The sequence below is a fragment of the Ambystoma mexicanum genome, chromosome 11 (genome assembly GCF_040938575.1).
Source record: "Ambystoma mexicanum isolate Mex_15411 chromosome 11, UKY_AmexF1_1, whole genome shotgun sequence".
NCBI lineage: Eukaryota > Metazoa > Chordata > Amphibia > Caudata > Ambystomatidae > Ambystoma > Ambystoma mexicanum.
The window spans coordinates 552,247,682-552,263,142 of record NC_090934.1 but is presented as its reverse complement, the minus strand read 5'-3'; the positions used below and the strand labels follow the sequence as shown (position 1 = coordinate 552,263,142).

At 46.5% G+C, this 15,461-nt stretch overlaps 1 protein-coding gene across 1 annotated transcript in view; it reads right to left on the bottom strand.

Annotated features, from left to right (window-relative positions):
* LOC138505019 (ETS-related transcription factor Elf-5-like) overlaps positions 1–15,243 on the bottom strand; it is a 270,695-nt gene extending 255,452 nt beyond the window's left edge. Inside the window, exons 1-2 of the mRNA XM_069625369.1 lie at positions 15,163–15,243; positions 6,176–6,294 (exon numbers count right to left, since the gene is read on the bottom strand). Of these exons, the coding sequence (XP_069481470.1) occupies positions 6,176–6,294; positions 15,163–15,243 (200 nt within the window). The remainder of the gene's footprint in view (positions 1–6,175; positions 6,295–15,162) is intronic.
* Positions 15,244–15,461: the final 218 nt, after the last annotated feature.

Sequence of the window (15,461 nt, the reverse complement as noted above, 5' to 3'; positions counted from 1 at the left end):
AACAGGAAAGGACAAATTGATGGTGTCTTTATTACTGGAAGTCGAATTTCCCCATGTGTATATCTTCCTGTGTTATACCTAACCAAGGACCCAGATTTAAGATGTACCGTCTTATCTCTAGTGGAAAAGAATTGAGGTTTATAATTCTCAATTATTCAACCGCTACTCGTAAAATGCATCGAGGAGATAGAGTTGGCAGGTTGATGTATGATGTAGCTTGGGAGTCATGGAATCTGGAGAAGGTTATACCAACACATGCTTTGAACGAACATAGAGTTGTTTTCTACCTATAAACTTTATGACACATCCTCTGGTAACATAAAAAGGGACTATCATCGGAATACCATGTTATATTGCATTGAGAAAGAGAGTTGTTGTCCTATCCTTGAACCCCTTTATCAAGATCAGTCAATTGAGGTGTTTAGAGGAAGAATGAAACCATGATCTATCTAGGCAGATTGGGAGATCTAGTGATAGAATACCAAATGCTTGTATATCTTCCTCTCTGACAAAAAAAAAAAACAGTTTCCCACCTGGGGATAATTATAAAACATTACCTCCAGGTTTTAATATATCTCAGAAATCTAGCTCCAGAAGTTCCCAGGAAAACAGCTTGCCATTTAAAGATAGAAGGTTTTCAGATAAAGATATATCTCCTGAGTCAAGGTGTTTCAGATGTGGAAGTTTGGAACAGCATGAGTATGGACATTGATCATAACGTCCATGTAATGTCTTAAAAGATTAATGGGAAGAAGAAAAGCAAGCAGTCTCTGAGAAAAGTATGTAATCTTTAAACCTTTTCTAAATACAGGGGGTGAAGACCAATAAGATAACACGATTTGTACTGGAGAGAAAACCAATTATAGAATCCCTGTAATATTCCTGGGGAAAACACTTTGGGCTCAGTTAGATACTGGAAGTAAGCATTCTGCTGTACATGGTAGCTTTCTTCCATCTAATTGGAAACCTATGGACCGCAAATAAATACATTGTTTACGTGGTCAACTAAAGAAACATCCCTTAATCATCCTTGATGTTACTATTCTAGGAGATAATTGTTCAGTATTAGTGCAGTGGCAGTAATACCTGATAATTCCTACATCTTTGGTTTGGGTAGTGAAATACAGTTTTTTGATGAATTGATTTTCTGTGTGGCACAAATGAAATCAAGAACTAAGGAACATCTCATTACTCAAGTAAAGGGAAACAAATGCTCATACTCTCCTTGTGATTCTTGGACTCTTGTAGAATTCTTTCCCAATGACCCAGTATGGAACTGGAAAATTGATAGGCAGACTAAAAATGTGGGGGAGGCAGGTGTAGGAGAGGAACAGGAACCTCGGCCGGGAGGGCAGGTTTTAAGGGGAAGGGAATGTGAAGAATCCTGCCTAAAGACTTGTCCCAGGTGGCCAGGGAAAGGCAGACGCTTTGTGATCATTACCTTGGGGTTGGTGCACTGCGGGAGAATCACCTGGGAGAAGCCAAGGCCCAGGGTGGTGAGGAGATCCCGTGGGATGAGACGCTGTATTTGTCCTCTGAAAGAAAGTTCCTTTCTGGATTGCCAAAATAAGTAATAGCATATTGCCATTATATTGTCCCTGACCCGCATGTAAGATATGTGACCATGGGTACAAGTTATGTTAAATCAGAGCAAGCCTTATTAACAGAAGGATATTTTAAGGTATCTCAAGATAAACACCCTTCTTACACGCAAAGGTATAATGTAAAATTATCTAGAGAAAGATTACAATTCTTTTCCGACATTGCATCCATTAACAAAGTTAAAATCACAATAATACATAAAATATCATCACCCAAATTTAGTATTAGAAACATCATATGAACTAAATTACATCCCACCATAAGATATGAGTCATTTTAGAAGCTTCCTTGACGAAATTAGCTACACCAGATAAAAACATTTCATCATTACAGTTCATAAACAAATTAATTGCCCCTATGCATGTTCTTATATTATTCCTATTAAAATGCTGTCTAAGCCAGCATTTTCTTAAATGAGTTAAAAACCTACAAACCGTTAAAAAATTCATAAGATCTCCATCGCATCTCAAGCCACAAGGTCAAATCTCATCTAACCTCAGCCATGTTACTTTTGCTCGCAGAGGCAACATATGTATTTGTGCCAAAAGCAATTGCCTTTGGCTATCGGAAGCATGTAGTTTGACTATTATTGAACAGGTTGTCAGGTACATTAAAGCAGAATCATAACATTTTAATGATGATAACATAGCCACACGTTGCCGGAACGATCCCACTTCCAGCTCAATCACCCTCTTGTAAATGTTTTCAGCGCGTGTTTGGATGGACACCTTGAACAATCTCGGCCGTCAGTCCTGGGACATTAGATTAATTCCACTAGTAAACCAGCTTTTGCTGTCTCTAGTAGATTGTGTGCTAAGCTCTCTTACGGTTGCCTGTAAATTTGTGTTTATCAAGGACATATATAGCCACTTAAAAAGAAATCTAAAAACCGCTGCTCAGCCGGAAAAGAGATATTCATTAGCTCTAATTCGTAACGCGCAGCTCAGCTGGAGTGCATGCAGGCAGGCAAACTAACCTATGTAGACCCTCGTTTTTCAGATTTAATAGGCACCTACAGGGGGTAGAGCCCCACACTTCAGCGATGTAGAGGATCGCTGTATTGATCTTGGCCTGCATTACCTGCAGACATTTATCCACACCTTTGGCACCAAATTGATAATAAAAAAGCATTAGTCCACCAAAAGCCAACAAAGCCTACTTAGCTATTGTGCTTATACGACTTGTTCAGGACCCATTTTTGGCAAAGTGCAAACCCACATATCTATATTCAATCACTTCCTCAAGTGATTATTTTTCAAGGGACCACTTAAAATTGCTCTTTTTTTTCTCCAAAAACCAGAATTTTCGATTTTGCCAAATTCAGTGTCAAACCATTGGTTTTAAAATACAGGTTGGCGTATTACAAGCTCAGCTGTAAGGTATTGGGAGTTCGATCCAGCAGCACTGTGTCATCTGCATATAGCACAGCACTCAATTTGACGCCATTTAAAGAGGGGAGGAATTAAAGTGGTTTGAGCGGCCCGCGGGTTAAAATCAGAGAAATAATCAAAACAAAAGTGGACAAACCTGTTTAATCCCCCTATTGCTGCTGAACTCCCTCGAGTACCCATACCTCACGGACACCCAGAAGACCACATACAAATCCTTTATGGCTTCCAAGAGCCCAAAAGGAACCCCAAAATATTGTAACTTCTTCGATAGTAATATCTGGCTGATCGAGTCAAATGCCTTGGATTTATTTATTTAATCATTTTTTTTATCACACCTAATACTGCACCGCAGTTGGGTTTCTAAGCACGGATCCAGGATTCATACCTCTGTTGCTCTGCATGGTCTTGCTTCCAAAACCGGCACGTTTCCCCTGTGCTATCCTTCGTTGGATACGTGGAAAAAGGCCGAAAAGAGTCTTAGCTTTCTTCTATTAACGTATTTCTCAACTATTGCATTTAAAATAAAGCACTGATCGATAGCTGAGAACTGTTTTCGAAAGCCTACTTGCATATCTGAGATCACTTCATTCTCACAAGCCCAGGCATTCAGTCTCTCTCCAAACAAACAGCGTAACTCTTATAGGATGCATCAATAAATGTGATTGGGAGATAGCAGTGAAGGTCAGATAAATTGCCTTGTTTAAATAAAGGTACAATTAAACGCTTTTTCCAGGCAATAGGAAGAGCATTTAGTGTACCTGTGGAATTAAAAACCTGAACCAAAATCGGGACCCACCAATCGCTTGCTACACCATACATTTCTGCTCTAAGCCCATCCGGGCCAGCCGTCTTCCCTTTTTTGAAAGATTTTAACAGAAGCATTGATTTCAGATAGTTTGCTAGATAGCTAGATAGTTTGGGGGGGACATGCCCCTTTGTCTGAGTCCCACTAAATGTCCTTGAAATGTGTCACGCACCGTTCTGAATCAATCCTCACTTGCGCCAAAAAAGGTTATGAGAATCCGGCCTCATGTCTTTTCCCTTTTCCCCGTGTCTGCATGAAACAGGAGCAGGAAAAAGCACATTGCACCAAAGGGTTCCCCATGATCCTTCTCAGAATTGCCTTTTTTATTATTAGAATATTTATTGAGCGCGGACTCAGCTTCAGGAAGCAATGCAGCACTTTACAATCATACAGAGAAGAACAAGGTTAGGGAGCAGAGAACAAGGGAGTGGGGATTTAACAGAAGAGGAGGGTGGGCAATTGTTAGCAATGAATCTACAAGTAACCAGGGGGGGAAACAGTGGGGATCAGATCACCCAGTCTCAGCTATGGTGGGGAGTGGACAGTGCCTTCACATTGCGTCAGCTTTGGACAACAGTCACATCAGCTTTTGCTGTCTCAAAATTAGGAATGGATTTTATTCACAATTGGAATCTGACACGATGGGCCCTTTAATGCTCGTCATGCAGAATTGTACACTCGGCATGGATGGGATGGGACCTGCCGACATATTTGCAAGAGAGCATGCTTGTGTTATGATGCCCTGCCGTTAACCCATCCCACAGTGCACAGGTCACCTTGTGAAATAGTGAGCACAATATCCACGTTTTGATGGACTGCCTGAAAGTTTTATGCTGAGATGGTGCCATGCATTAGCTTTCGAACGCCAATAGGCTTCTTCATCAGATGATGGCCACAGAGTGAATGATTAACAAGCCTCTATCCTTTACCTGAAAAATGCCTTCCATTCAGGCTTTGATCCTAGAAGCTAGACTCGGCCCAATCTTTGCAATCCCTGTGCACACAGCTGAGACAGAGCCTGTTATTGCTATCTCGCTGCCGAGAAACCAAGACCAAAAGAGACAGTGTACTCCGATTTCAGTGTAGGAATGCCAAATAAATATAAATGCACTTACCTCCTAGGTCAAGCCTCGCTTGACCATATTCTCGCTTTGGCAAATGGAAATACAACCTGACCAGTCCCTTTGCCTTACTTCATTTGGCAACTCAATCTGAAAGGTATATTTGGTAGATTATGCAATAGCACCCACTGTAACAGGCATCGTAAGCTCCTCAAAATGCATGCGTGGTGTCGCTGAGGGTGCAAGCCCAGCATTTTCTGTGAGTGGAGCCCCTTGGATGTAGTCACCCCTTGCACTTATTCTTCATGAAGAGTTTCGGTTTGTTTGGGAGAATGTATATCAATCTGAGGGATAATGTATGCTGCTGACCTTGGACCTGGAGCCTTGGGACCTTGAGGTGTAAACTTCCTATGCTTGACCGAAACAAACATGGAGGTCATTTTGCTCTTTGGGAAGTCAAAAAAGCGTGCATGCAAATCTGCTAGCGTTACCCTCTGATTCTGATGCTGCCAGTAATACGTTTGGGATTTGCATCCTGCTTGAAACTGCTAAAAGCACGCTGCTTACATAGAAATCCCATGTAAATGCTGACTGTCATGCATGCATGACGACAGTTGTGCCAGCATTTTCCCCCCTTGTTTGTACAAATGACAAAAATTGTATTATGGGGACCTGTGAGGTTCTGAAAAATGACCTTCTGTGTGATTCTGGACAAATAACTTAATCCCCTCACGCCTCGGTTTATAAATGTGCACAAAGTGGGAACCAACCGCATGACAGTAGTACCGATTTGTATTCGTCTTTACCTTTAAAACATTACAAAACACAAACATACACTAAATAAAAAGGAAACCACACTTAATTTTTTAAAAACATATTTTAAGTGATGCTAAAGAACCGTGAAACACCTCACTTCAGGTAGCAACGTTTAAAATAGTCTATCTAGTTACTGTTCTAATAATATTTCTAATACTTCTTCTCCAGCACCTTTTTCTGTAAGTTAGTTCAACACACAAAGCACTGACCTGTGCACTGAACGCCGCACTCACGTCCTCTCTGACGCACTTTTTTTTAAAAACAATAAACGGTCTCTGGAAATAATTTTGCTGAAAATGTTGAGGTGGGTATGACATCAAATGTAAGGGCCCCCTGCCAAATGAGTGGGACAAAATGGTGTGCCACAAAAGATGGGTGGCGGTGGGGACAAACACACCTGTCCCCGCCCCCTAAAATGACGCCCATGGCACCATTGTATGAAGCAAGGCACGTTGCAGGAGCCCTGTTCGGTGAACATAAAGAAAGAAAATGAATCTTACGTGCCAGCGTCTAGCTGCGTCTGGGGTCGGAAGATGGCGCAGTGGAACGTGCGTCTATTCAAGGCCTGGCTCCTGGAGGCGGCGTGCGCCTTCTGGATGCAGTGACGCACCTGCGCGGCCTGATATGAATGAACAATAACTTTTTTAAACTACAGACATGTTTGTTTGGATTTTCCGGTTCTCAGACACACACACTTGTATGTGAAGGTAATGCGGGGGCAGATTTCTCCCTCCCGGCGCTGATTTCATCTCTTGGCCACATCGATCAGGCTGGAGTGAGTCGCAGCCACAAAGGACAACGTTTGAGAAACATTGTGTACAGGGAGCGGCGGTGTGCTGGAGACGTGCCAGTCCGGCCTATCGCTGCAGATCGGAATAGTGTTGAATGGCGGCCAACGGAGGTAGCTCAAAGGGTTAACGTGCCTGTGGCAGAGATCTGTGTGCAACTGACAGGTCACAGCTTTGAATCAGGGCAAGTTTATCCAGTCGTTCAACATTCTGCGATCGAAGAACCCCGCTGTGTTAGAGAAACTGATACATATTGTACCAACAACCTGACATTATAATGGGCTATATAATGTCCAGCACGAGGCTGCAGGACACCTGTTTTACTCAGGCACAGATCTCCTGAATCTGAGTTATAATTCCTGTTTTTCCTCAGGGAGGAGAATATGACTTTATAGACAGGATAATAACCCACTTCCAAATTATGGCCCAAGGCAAGCTCAGAAAGGCTAATTATCCCAAGTGATGAAGAACTCAGGTATACAAAGCTATTAGCGCATAATAAAAGTAGCGGGAGGATAGCTCAGGGGCAATGTGCTCGTCTTGGAAGCAAAACGAGACAAAGAACACCACAGGTTCGATCGCTGGGTACACGCTTAGAAATCTCTGGGCATTAAGAGTGTCATAAATATCATACACGGCTTTTGCACAGGAATCACATTTAGGAGGGGCACAGAGGGAGCCACAGAAAAAAGTAGAGGGGCCCCCTGTAAAAGGGCAACGTGTATGCTTTTCCCAAATTGACCGTAGGCAAAGTAGCCCGAGGGAGGTAAACATCGTGCATTTATACAGCAAGCAATTCTGTTGCATATATGTATATATCTTGATGTTACCGATATTGAAAATATATATGTATTTGTATTTTGGAATTTGTATTGCGCACAGAACGGACCAAACCGTATAATGGCGCTGATGGAAACATAATTCAAACAAAAAATGGTTAGACCCAAGTATAGAATCGGCAAGATATGAAAAGAACCCTGTCTAAACAAGAACGTTTTCAATGCTCTTCGGAATTGGTACAATGACCTGATGGTCCTCAACTATAGTGGTAAGGAGTTCCACAATTTTGGACCAAAAATATATATTGGTATATCTCCAAAATTCGGTATATCGCCCACCACCAGTTAAGTTCATTCATGGTTTCAGGCCTTCATGGGCAATTTGTTCAGATGTTGCCTGTAGTCATTGGCTGGTAATCAACACCTGCCATTATATGCACTTTGGAATGATACAGTGTCCATGTTGTGTCCTGATTGCATTTGCTGTAGGGGGCCTTTCACAAGTGTGCCATTAATACCCATTGTTCTCAATGCCTTTTGGTGCATCTCACATCCGGCTGCAGCTGCGGGTGCTTTACTGGAAGGTCTGTGCAGATCGCAATTGGGGCTGTGGGTTCCTTTCTCAGCAGTGTGCTTCTGTGGACGTTTTATAGAGCAAATGTAGCAAGAGCACTGAGAATATCCAGACAGGCATGTGAACTAGAGGAACACAGTGTGTGTGAGTGGGCGCACTATAACAGCAGTCAACCAGCAAACAAGATATGATCCTTTAAAGCAGTGTATTCTGCAGAGATGGAGCCACTCTGATGTCTCGAGAGCAGTGTGTCTCTTTCAGGCCAGAAGAAAGAAACAGGCTGAGCAAAGAGATTGCAAACATGCGAATGGCGGCCAGGGAAACGAGGACAGCAGATTAGATCACCAAGCCCCCTGCTTTCCTCAGCGAAGCTGTGGGCTCAACTGGGAAACCCTTGTCAGGGGCGAGCTAAGCACCAAGACCCTAATTTGAATTTCAACAATCGCTGGCCGGGTCTATTTTCACTGTGCCCTCACTCCCTCAGGCAGGGCAGTGCTCGCCTTTTCACCGAGCTGCGCATGCCTGCACACGCATGCAGTAGCAATGGCAAGCCCTGGACTCCGACTGCTGACCATCACCCCTGTGCCGCTGTCCTGTGTGCACCTTTATGGTGCATTCTTCACTGCATTTGCTGTGCTGCTATCTAGCCCCGGCGGCCGCATTGAGGCCATGTGTATTGCGGCCCTGTGTGTGTGCCATGCGGGCGGAACACAGACAGCACTGCAGAGAGAGTAGCACAGGTACGGGGGCAGGGGAGTATCCATCATTGCAAGGAGTGGGGGGGTGAGCCCCAAAAAAAGTCCTGATACTTCCTTCTGAAATGCAGTGCGCCCAATTCCATACGGTCTCATTCATGCCCCCAAACTGCCCACCCCTACCCCATTCTACATTTTTGGTAACATTAGTGGCAGATGGAATTTTAACACAACACAAAATAAAACTCTAGAATCATTACACATGGTGGAAACTCATCTATTAGAGCTTTGTCCAGGCTCTGTGGGGCAAAATACAAACCTGCTAATTTGCATATGGATTGCACCAACAGAAATGACGTCACAGAAATTGACATTGCAAGAAGCATCATCAGTTTTTGATACTTGGAGGCACCATGGAAGTGACTTTAGAATAAGTTACCATAAGTAAGCCAATTGGCTAATAACTTTGTGGTGCAAAATACCTAAATTGCACTATTATTATATATGGAGCAAATCTATAGTCATAAGGCTTTTAAAAAAAAAATAACAGCATGATATATTAACCTGAGCTATGAAGTGAATCACTTTCAGAGCTGTAGATAAGACACAGTGGCCCTAATTCATGAAATGATTTGCAAGGAAAATAGGGGGCTTGCGCGTGAAATCACGCGCAAGCGCCAGTTTGTGTATTCATGGAACACAATGAGCGGGGCTTACCAGGGACTTCCCAGGAATACGCGCATGTCCAACACGTCACTGCGACACCACAAACACCTTGTGCGAGACTCCAAGCGAAGGGGCGTTGGGTCCTGTGCAGTCACCTAAAAAGGGGGCGGAACATGTGGAATGGGGAACAACAAGCAAACATGTGGGCGTAACGAGGGATGTACCAAAGTAAAATCCTTGCAACGCCCATACGCGTGCTAAAAACCCATATTCATGGAATGGAACAGGGCTCGCCGGCGCGCAGTAAAATACATGCAAATCCTCAAACACGTACGCCACACGATAGCTGGCAGATACGTCAAGGCGCACAAAAACAGATGCATAAAAATCCCACGTGATCAACAAACGCGTGTATACAGCTACGATGAATGTACCATTTGTCGCAGCAGTGATCGTGGGACACCGCAGGAGGAGGAGGATGGCCAGGGCCCAGGTTTTTCTGCCAAGGACCAGCCTTTTTGGGATGCTTGATGACCAAGTCTATGGCAGGTATATGTTTCCACCTGTGGGAGGATGACCTTACATCACCCACCCTGTGCTCCCAAGCACTCAGCTCCTTGGAAAAGGTGCTCAATGTACTGTATTTTTTGGCCACTGGGTCATTTCAGCTGACAACTGCCATAGTTGGGGGCATTTCGCAGCCCTGCTGCCTCCACCAGGTGTTGGCAATAATGACTGCATGCCCCTCAGTCCGCAGGCACATCTACATGCCCAGAACACCTGCAGAAAGGCAGGCCATGGTCCAGGATTTTTATGGGGTGGTGCACTTCCCTAGAGTGCTTTGTGCCTTTCGATTGCACCCATGTGGCTCTACATCCACCTAGGGCAACAGAGCACATGTATCGCAATCGCAAGCACTGGCATTACATCAACGTGCAGGTTGTATATGATGCAAGAGTATCATTACATCTGTATATGCAAACTATCCAGTGTCCACCCATGATATTTTCATATTCAGAGAGTCACCCCTACACCGGGCCCTGGAAACTGGGAGGTATGGCAACACATGGCTCATTGGTGAGTATAAATGCCCGTGCACCTGCCTGCATGTCACACAGAGACAAATACACACCACTGACAAACTTTTCACATGTACAGGGGACAGTGCCTACCCTCTCAGCACCTACATGATGATGCCAATATGGAACCCTGCCACACCACCGCAGGTAAGATACAACACAGCCCACATTGCAACTCAGGCATAGTGGAGCGCACATTCGGAGTGCTCAAGTCACGTTTCCGCTCCCTTGACAAATCTGGTGGTGAGTTGCTATATGCACCACCACTAGTGTGCAGGATCATTGTGGCAGCATGTGTCCAGCACAATGTTGCAACATGGTGTGGCGTACCGGTGGACATGGTGGTGCACCTGCAACCACATGCACGCTGCATGCGCATGGCAGGTCAAAGGGCATGTGGCGAGGCTGCCTGTACCTAGCTTGTGGCTAAATGTTTCACCTAAAATCCAACCCCTGTGGAGGGCACACAGACCTGGCACATTCCAGGTGCCATTCAATGAGGACAAAGGGCCAATCATCTGGGCCCACCAAACCACCCTGAGAATGTGTCCTTGGAAGTGCAACATTGTGTGCAACCCTTAGAACTTAAACTAATTTCATGTTTTGTTTCCATAAGAAACACATAGAAGAGGGACTATGTCACTACCACCATGACAAACTAGACATCCAATCGCCTGTGTGTCACATAAACCGTCCCATATGTCACGTTAAATAATCACCAGACTGTACTATGGTATGTAATGTCAAAAGAGACAGATAAATTGCCAATACATAATACAGGTGTCTCAATGCGCTCAACGATGCATGGAACAAGTACAAAAATAACACCCACTCATAGAGATCCATAATATTCTGGACAGGAACAGTAATTTCATACTAAACTATACAACACTATCAATAGTGCATGTAACAGTGACTCTGTCGGACAGGGATTCATCATATTTTCACAAGTGCATCAATATGCCATCAGGCATGGACCGAGGACAGGGTGGAACAGACAGACACCGTACCTGCATGGTGCAATCGGAAGGAGCAAGTGCACAGATGTTCAGAGGGGTGTGGTATGCGGAGGGTGGTAACAAGTTCAGGGGTAGTTCAAGTGCAACCAGTTAGTGGATGCTTGGCTAAGTGCAGAGAGATCCAACTTTTTCTGGTCATTCCCCAAGTGCAGTGATGATGACACTAGTCCATGTCACGGAGGCATCTGGTCCACAAATTGCTGGGGTTGACAGGGGCATGTGAGACCTCGAGGCACATCAAGCAGACAGTCATCAAGCAGCCAGGACAAAAGGAAGGGAGAGAGTGAGAGAGGAGAGGGATTGCTTAGCAGGGAAGAGGTAGAGAATTGAATTGAATTGATTGTTCATTTGTATAGCGCCTATATACACCGTGTTCCAAAGCATATTCAAGGAGGGAGTGAACATGGGAGAATACAGTTACATTCTTACAAGTCCTTGAAACAATTCAGAATGTGAAAAAAAACTATCTTAACCAGCCTGGCAACATTTCGAATAGTGGAAATGCAAGGAAAAATAAGGGAGGCGACAATTGATGTAGTGCCGGAATATTAACAAGAGGAGGGGGTAGGAGGGTATGGCGTGAGGGAGAAGGAGAGGAACAACACAAGCGACTAACATACTAGGTCTGACGATGATTCAGAATAGTGCTGGAGGGGGAAGTGGGAGGAGAAGACAAGGAGGGAAGGGGGGAGACAACCAAGTTGCTATCACAAAGGTCACAAGACAAATGATAGAGTAAGTGCTAATGAGCAGTAATGGGGGGGAGGAGGAGGAGAGGACAGGTGGATGAGAAAGACAGGCGGCTACAATTACTATGCCTGACTGCAATTGAGGTAGTGCCTGAATTTAACAGAAGAGGGCAGGGGAGGAGGGATAAGGGTTGAGGGAGGAGGAGGCGGACAAAACAAGCGGCCAATGTACTAGGCCAGACGAACTTCCAGAGTAGTGCTGGAGGGGAGGGGTAGGAGAAGAACAAATGAGGGGGGGACACAGACAGGCAACTGTCATACAGGTCAGGAGGCAGGTATTAATAGCAATGTGCAAGAGAACAGATAGGGGGACACAAGGGGGGGTAACAACACACCATCAAGGGAGCCCGGAGGGGTGTAGGGGCACAAACAACCATCACGGGGGCAAGGGGCAACACACACACCCATCACGGGGGCAAGGGGGTTGAGGGGCACACACACAGTCATCACAGGGGGCAAGGGGTTGAGGGGCACACACACAGCCATCACTGGGGCCAAGGGGGTGAAGGGCGCACACACAGCCATCACAGAGGGCAAGGTGGGTGAGGGGCACACACACAGCCATCACGGGGGGAAGGGGGTGAGGGGCACACACACAGCCATCATGAGGGCAAGGCGGGAGAGGGGGGCACACACACAGCCATCATGGGGGAAAAGGTGGGTGAGGGGCACACACACAGTCATCACGGGGGGCAAGGGGGTGAGGGGCACACACACAGCCATCACGGGGGGAAGAGGGCGAGGGGCACACACACAGCCATCACAGAGGGCAAGGTGGGTGAGGGGCACACACACAGCCATCACGGGGGGAAGGGGGGTGAGGGGCACACACACATCCATCACGAGGGGCAAGGTGGGTGAGGGGGGCACACACACAGCCATCACGGGGGGAAAGGTGGGTGAGGGGCACACACACAGCCATCACGGGGGGCAAGGGGGGTCAGGGGCACACACACAGCCATCACAGGGGGAAGAGGGGTGAGGGGCACACACAGCTATCACAAGAGGCAAGGGGCAACACACACAGCCATCATGGGGGGCAAGGGGGTGAGGGGCACACACACAGCCATCATGGGGGGAAAAGGGGGTAAGGGGCACACACACAGCCATCAAAGGGGGCAAATGGGGTGAGGGGAACACCACAATGCCCCGTTCCCATGCAAACACCACTGAAGTGTCAGCAAATGCCATGCACTCACCTGTCTGTGGAACTCACCTGCCTTGCATACGATGCACACCATCTGGAGACACTCTACCTACATGGAATGCAATGCAGAGTAACAGCACAAAATACATGCACATACATGATCATAGATGACACATGAAAGAAAATATGCAGACAACACAGAGTGCAGGAGCAACACAGGGTGAAACAGGGTGAATGGCCATTGACATTGATATGTACACGAGTACAGTGTACCACACCAGAGAGAGGGAGTGAGAGAGTATCACAGAGAGTGAATAACAAGGAAATGACAGATCAAGCAGTCCATGGCCTGGTTTACTGATGTACAATGACATGCTGCACAGCACAGTCGGTGCCCCCATTGAGGTATCCACATAGGTAGCTTACACAGTGTCATGAGCTCCAATCAAATTACCACAACGCTATTGTGAGCACGCAAAGGACATATAAGAGAACCGACACATGCAGCAAAGATGACCAGCAATGAAGCATGCCCAACATGCAAGACAGTGCAAATGCTTACCAAATAACTGTGTCTGAAAGTTGTAAATCCCACATGACTTTCACCAGTAAGTGTGTTTCCTAATTTGTTAAAGGAGCAACATTGTCTGGTGGAGGGCATGAGGAGTGTGGACTTCGAATGGTGCAGAATGTCTCAGCCGGGACAGCAGTCACCACCATATCATGGATTTGTGGAACAACATGGGCGAACATATTAACACACCCATTGCACAGTATAATTGACACAGCACACACGTGCCATGGAAAAACAAAGCTATGATTACCTGCCCATGCCAACCGCTGCACCCCCATGCAAACATGCTAGATGAGTTCACTAGGCATGCCTGCACGTACACTACTGCACATGTGTAGTCCCTGATGAGTTAATAGCACACCTCAAGGTCACCCAATGACAAAAACAACAAAGACCAAAGCCAGGAAAGGGCAAAACAAAATATGACATGCCAACATCTGGCCAGGGGAGTGGAAACAATAAAATAAAAGTCCATCTTGGACCGGGGGATCCACCTAGAGGCAGGGGAGGGGAAGGGTAGATGTCAACACACCCGTGGTTGTTGATAAAAACAATTCCCTCCATGGGTACATGGACCGCACGGCTATCATGGGTTGGGAGGGCTATCGCTGCTGCCGCCACCTTCCTGTATAGAATGCGAGGGTGGTAGTGTTAAGGGAGGTTGACCACGCATGGCCCTGGCCTTCCATGGCAGCGGCCAGGCAGGACCCAGATGAATGCATCTGCAGCATGAAGCCTCAGAGGTACGCATGCAACACCTCACGGGATGCACAGAGTTCCTCTGAGATGGTATGAGTCAACAGTTGCATCTGCTGTTTGCACTGTATACTGCGGGCTACCTCTAGTACTCCTATTAAAGCTCTGAGGGCCAGTAACTCTTGCCTCAGGGTGCTTGCCTGTGGGCCCGACCCTCTCCAAGTAGGGATGCCTGCAGAGACCTCAGTTTGACCAGTTAGCTCCTGCTGCTGTCCTCCATGCGCAGCCTTTGTGAGTGGCATGTGGACCGCAATGCCTGCAGCTGGTGCTCTACCTGTGTTTGTTGGGAGAAAATGGAATTGGCCACCCTATCCATGCCCTGAGCCAACATCTCATAGGAAGCACCCTGTTGCTGTGCAACATGCAACATTGACTGCTCCCACACTGTCTCCCCAGCCGCAAAATGTCCACTACGTGTGCGTGCCCCACGCCTGCTGGACCCATGGGAGCATGGCCCTTGATGTGAAGCCACTGTCTGTGGCTGCAGGACTGCATCCCTCCCATGGTCATCCGTCCCAGGACTGGAAGCCAATAGGGTGGAGCATGGCTTTGCAGCCATAACCACCACAGACGGACGTGGCAACACAGACTGGCTCTGTGAGGGGACGTTACCCCCTGTAGACGCACAGGCTAGATCAGCACCATCAATTGATGCACTCACCTCCGACAGCTTAGAGGAATGGACATCCGGTTCACCACCAGAGTCACTGGTATCATTGGAGGTGGACTCATACTGAGTCATGCCCCAGATGGACTGTAGCACCTGTGGATTCTCATGGGCTGCCACATCACATCCTCCACTGGTGCTCTGTTGGGGCTCAGCCTCCCGTTCCTCCTCTACCTCCTCCCCTGAATCTGGTGGCTCATCACCTGCACATGGACACATAAAGACAAGAAGAATCATGTTAATTGCATCTACTGCATGCCTTGTCATCACAATGCTGTCCATTGAACCAAGGT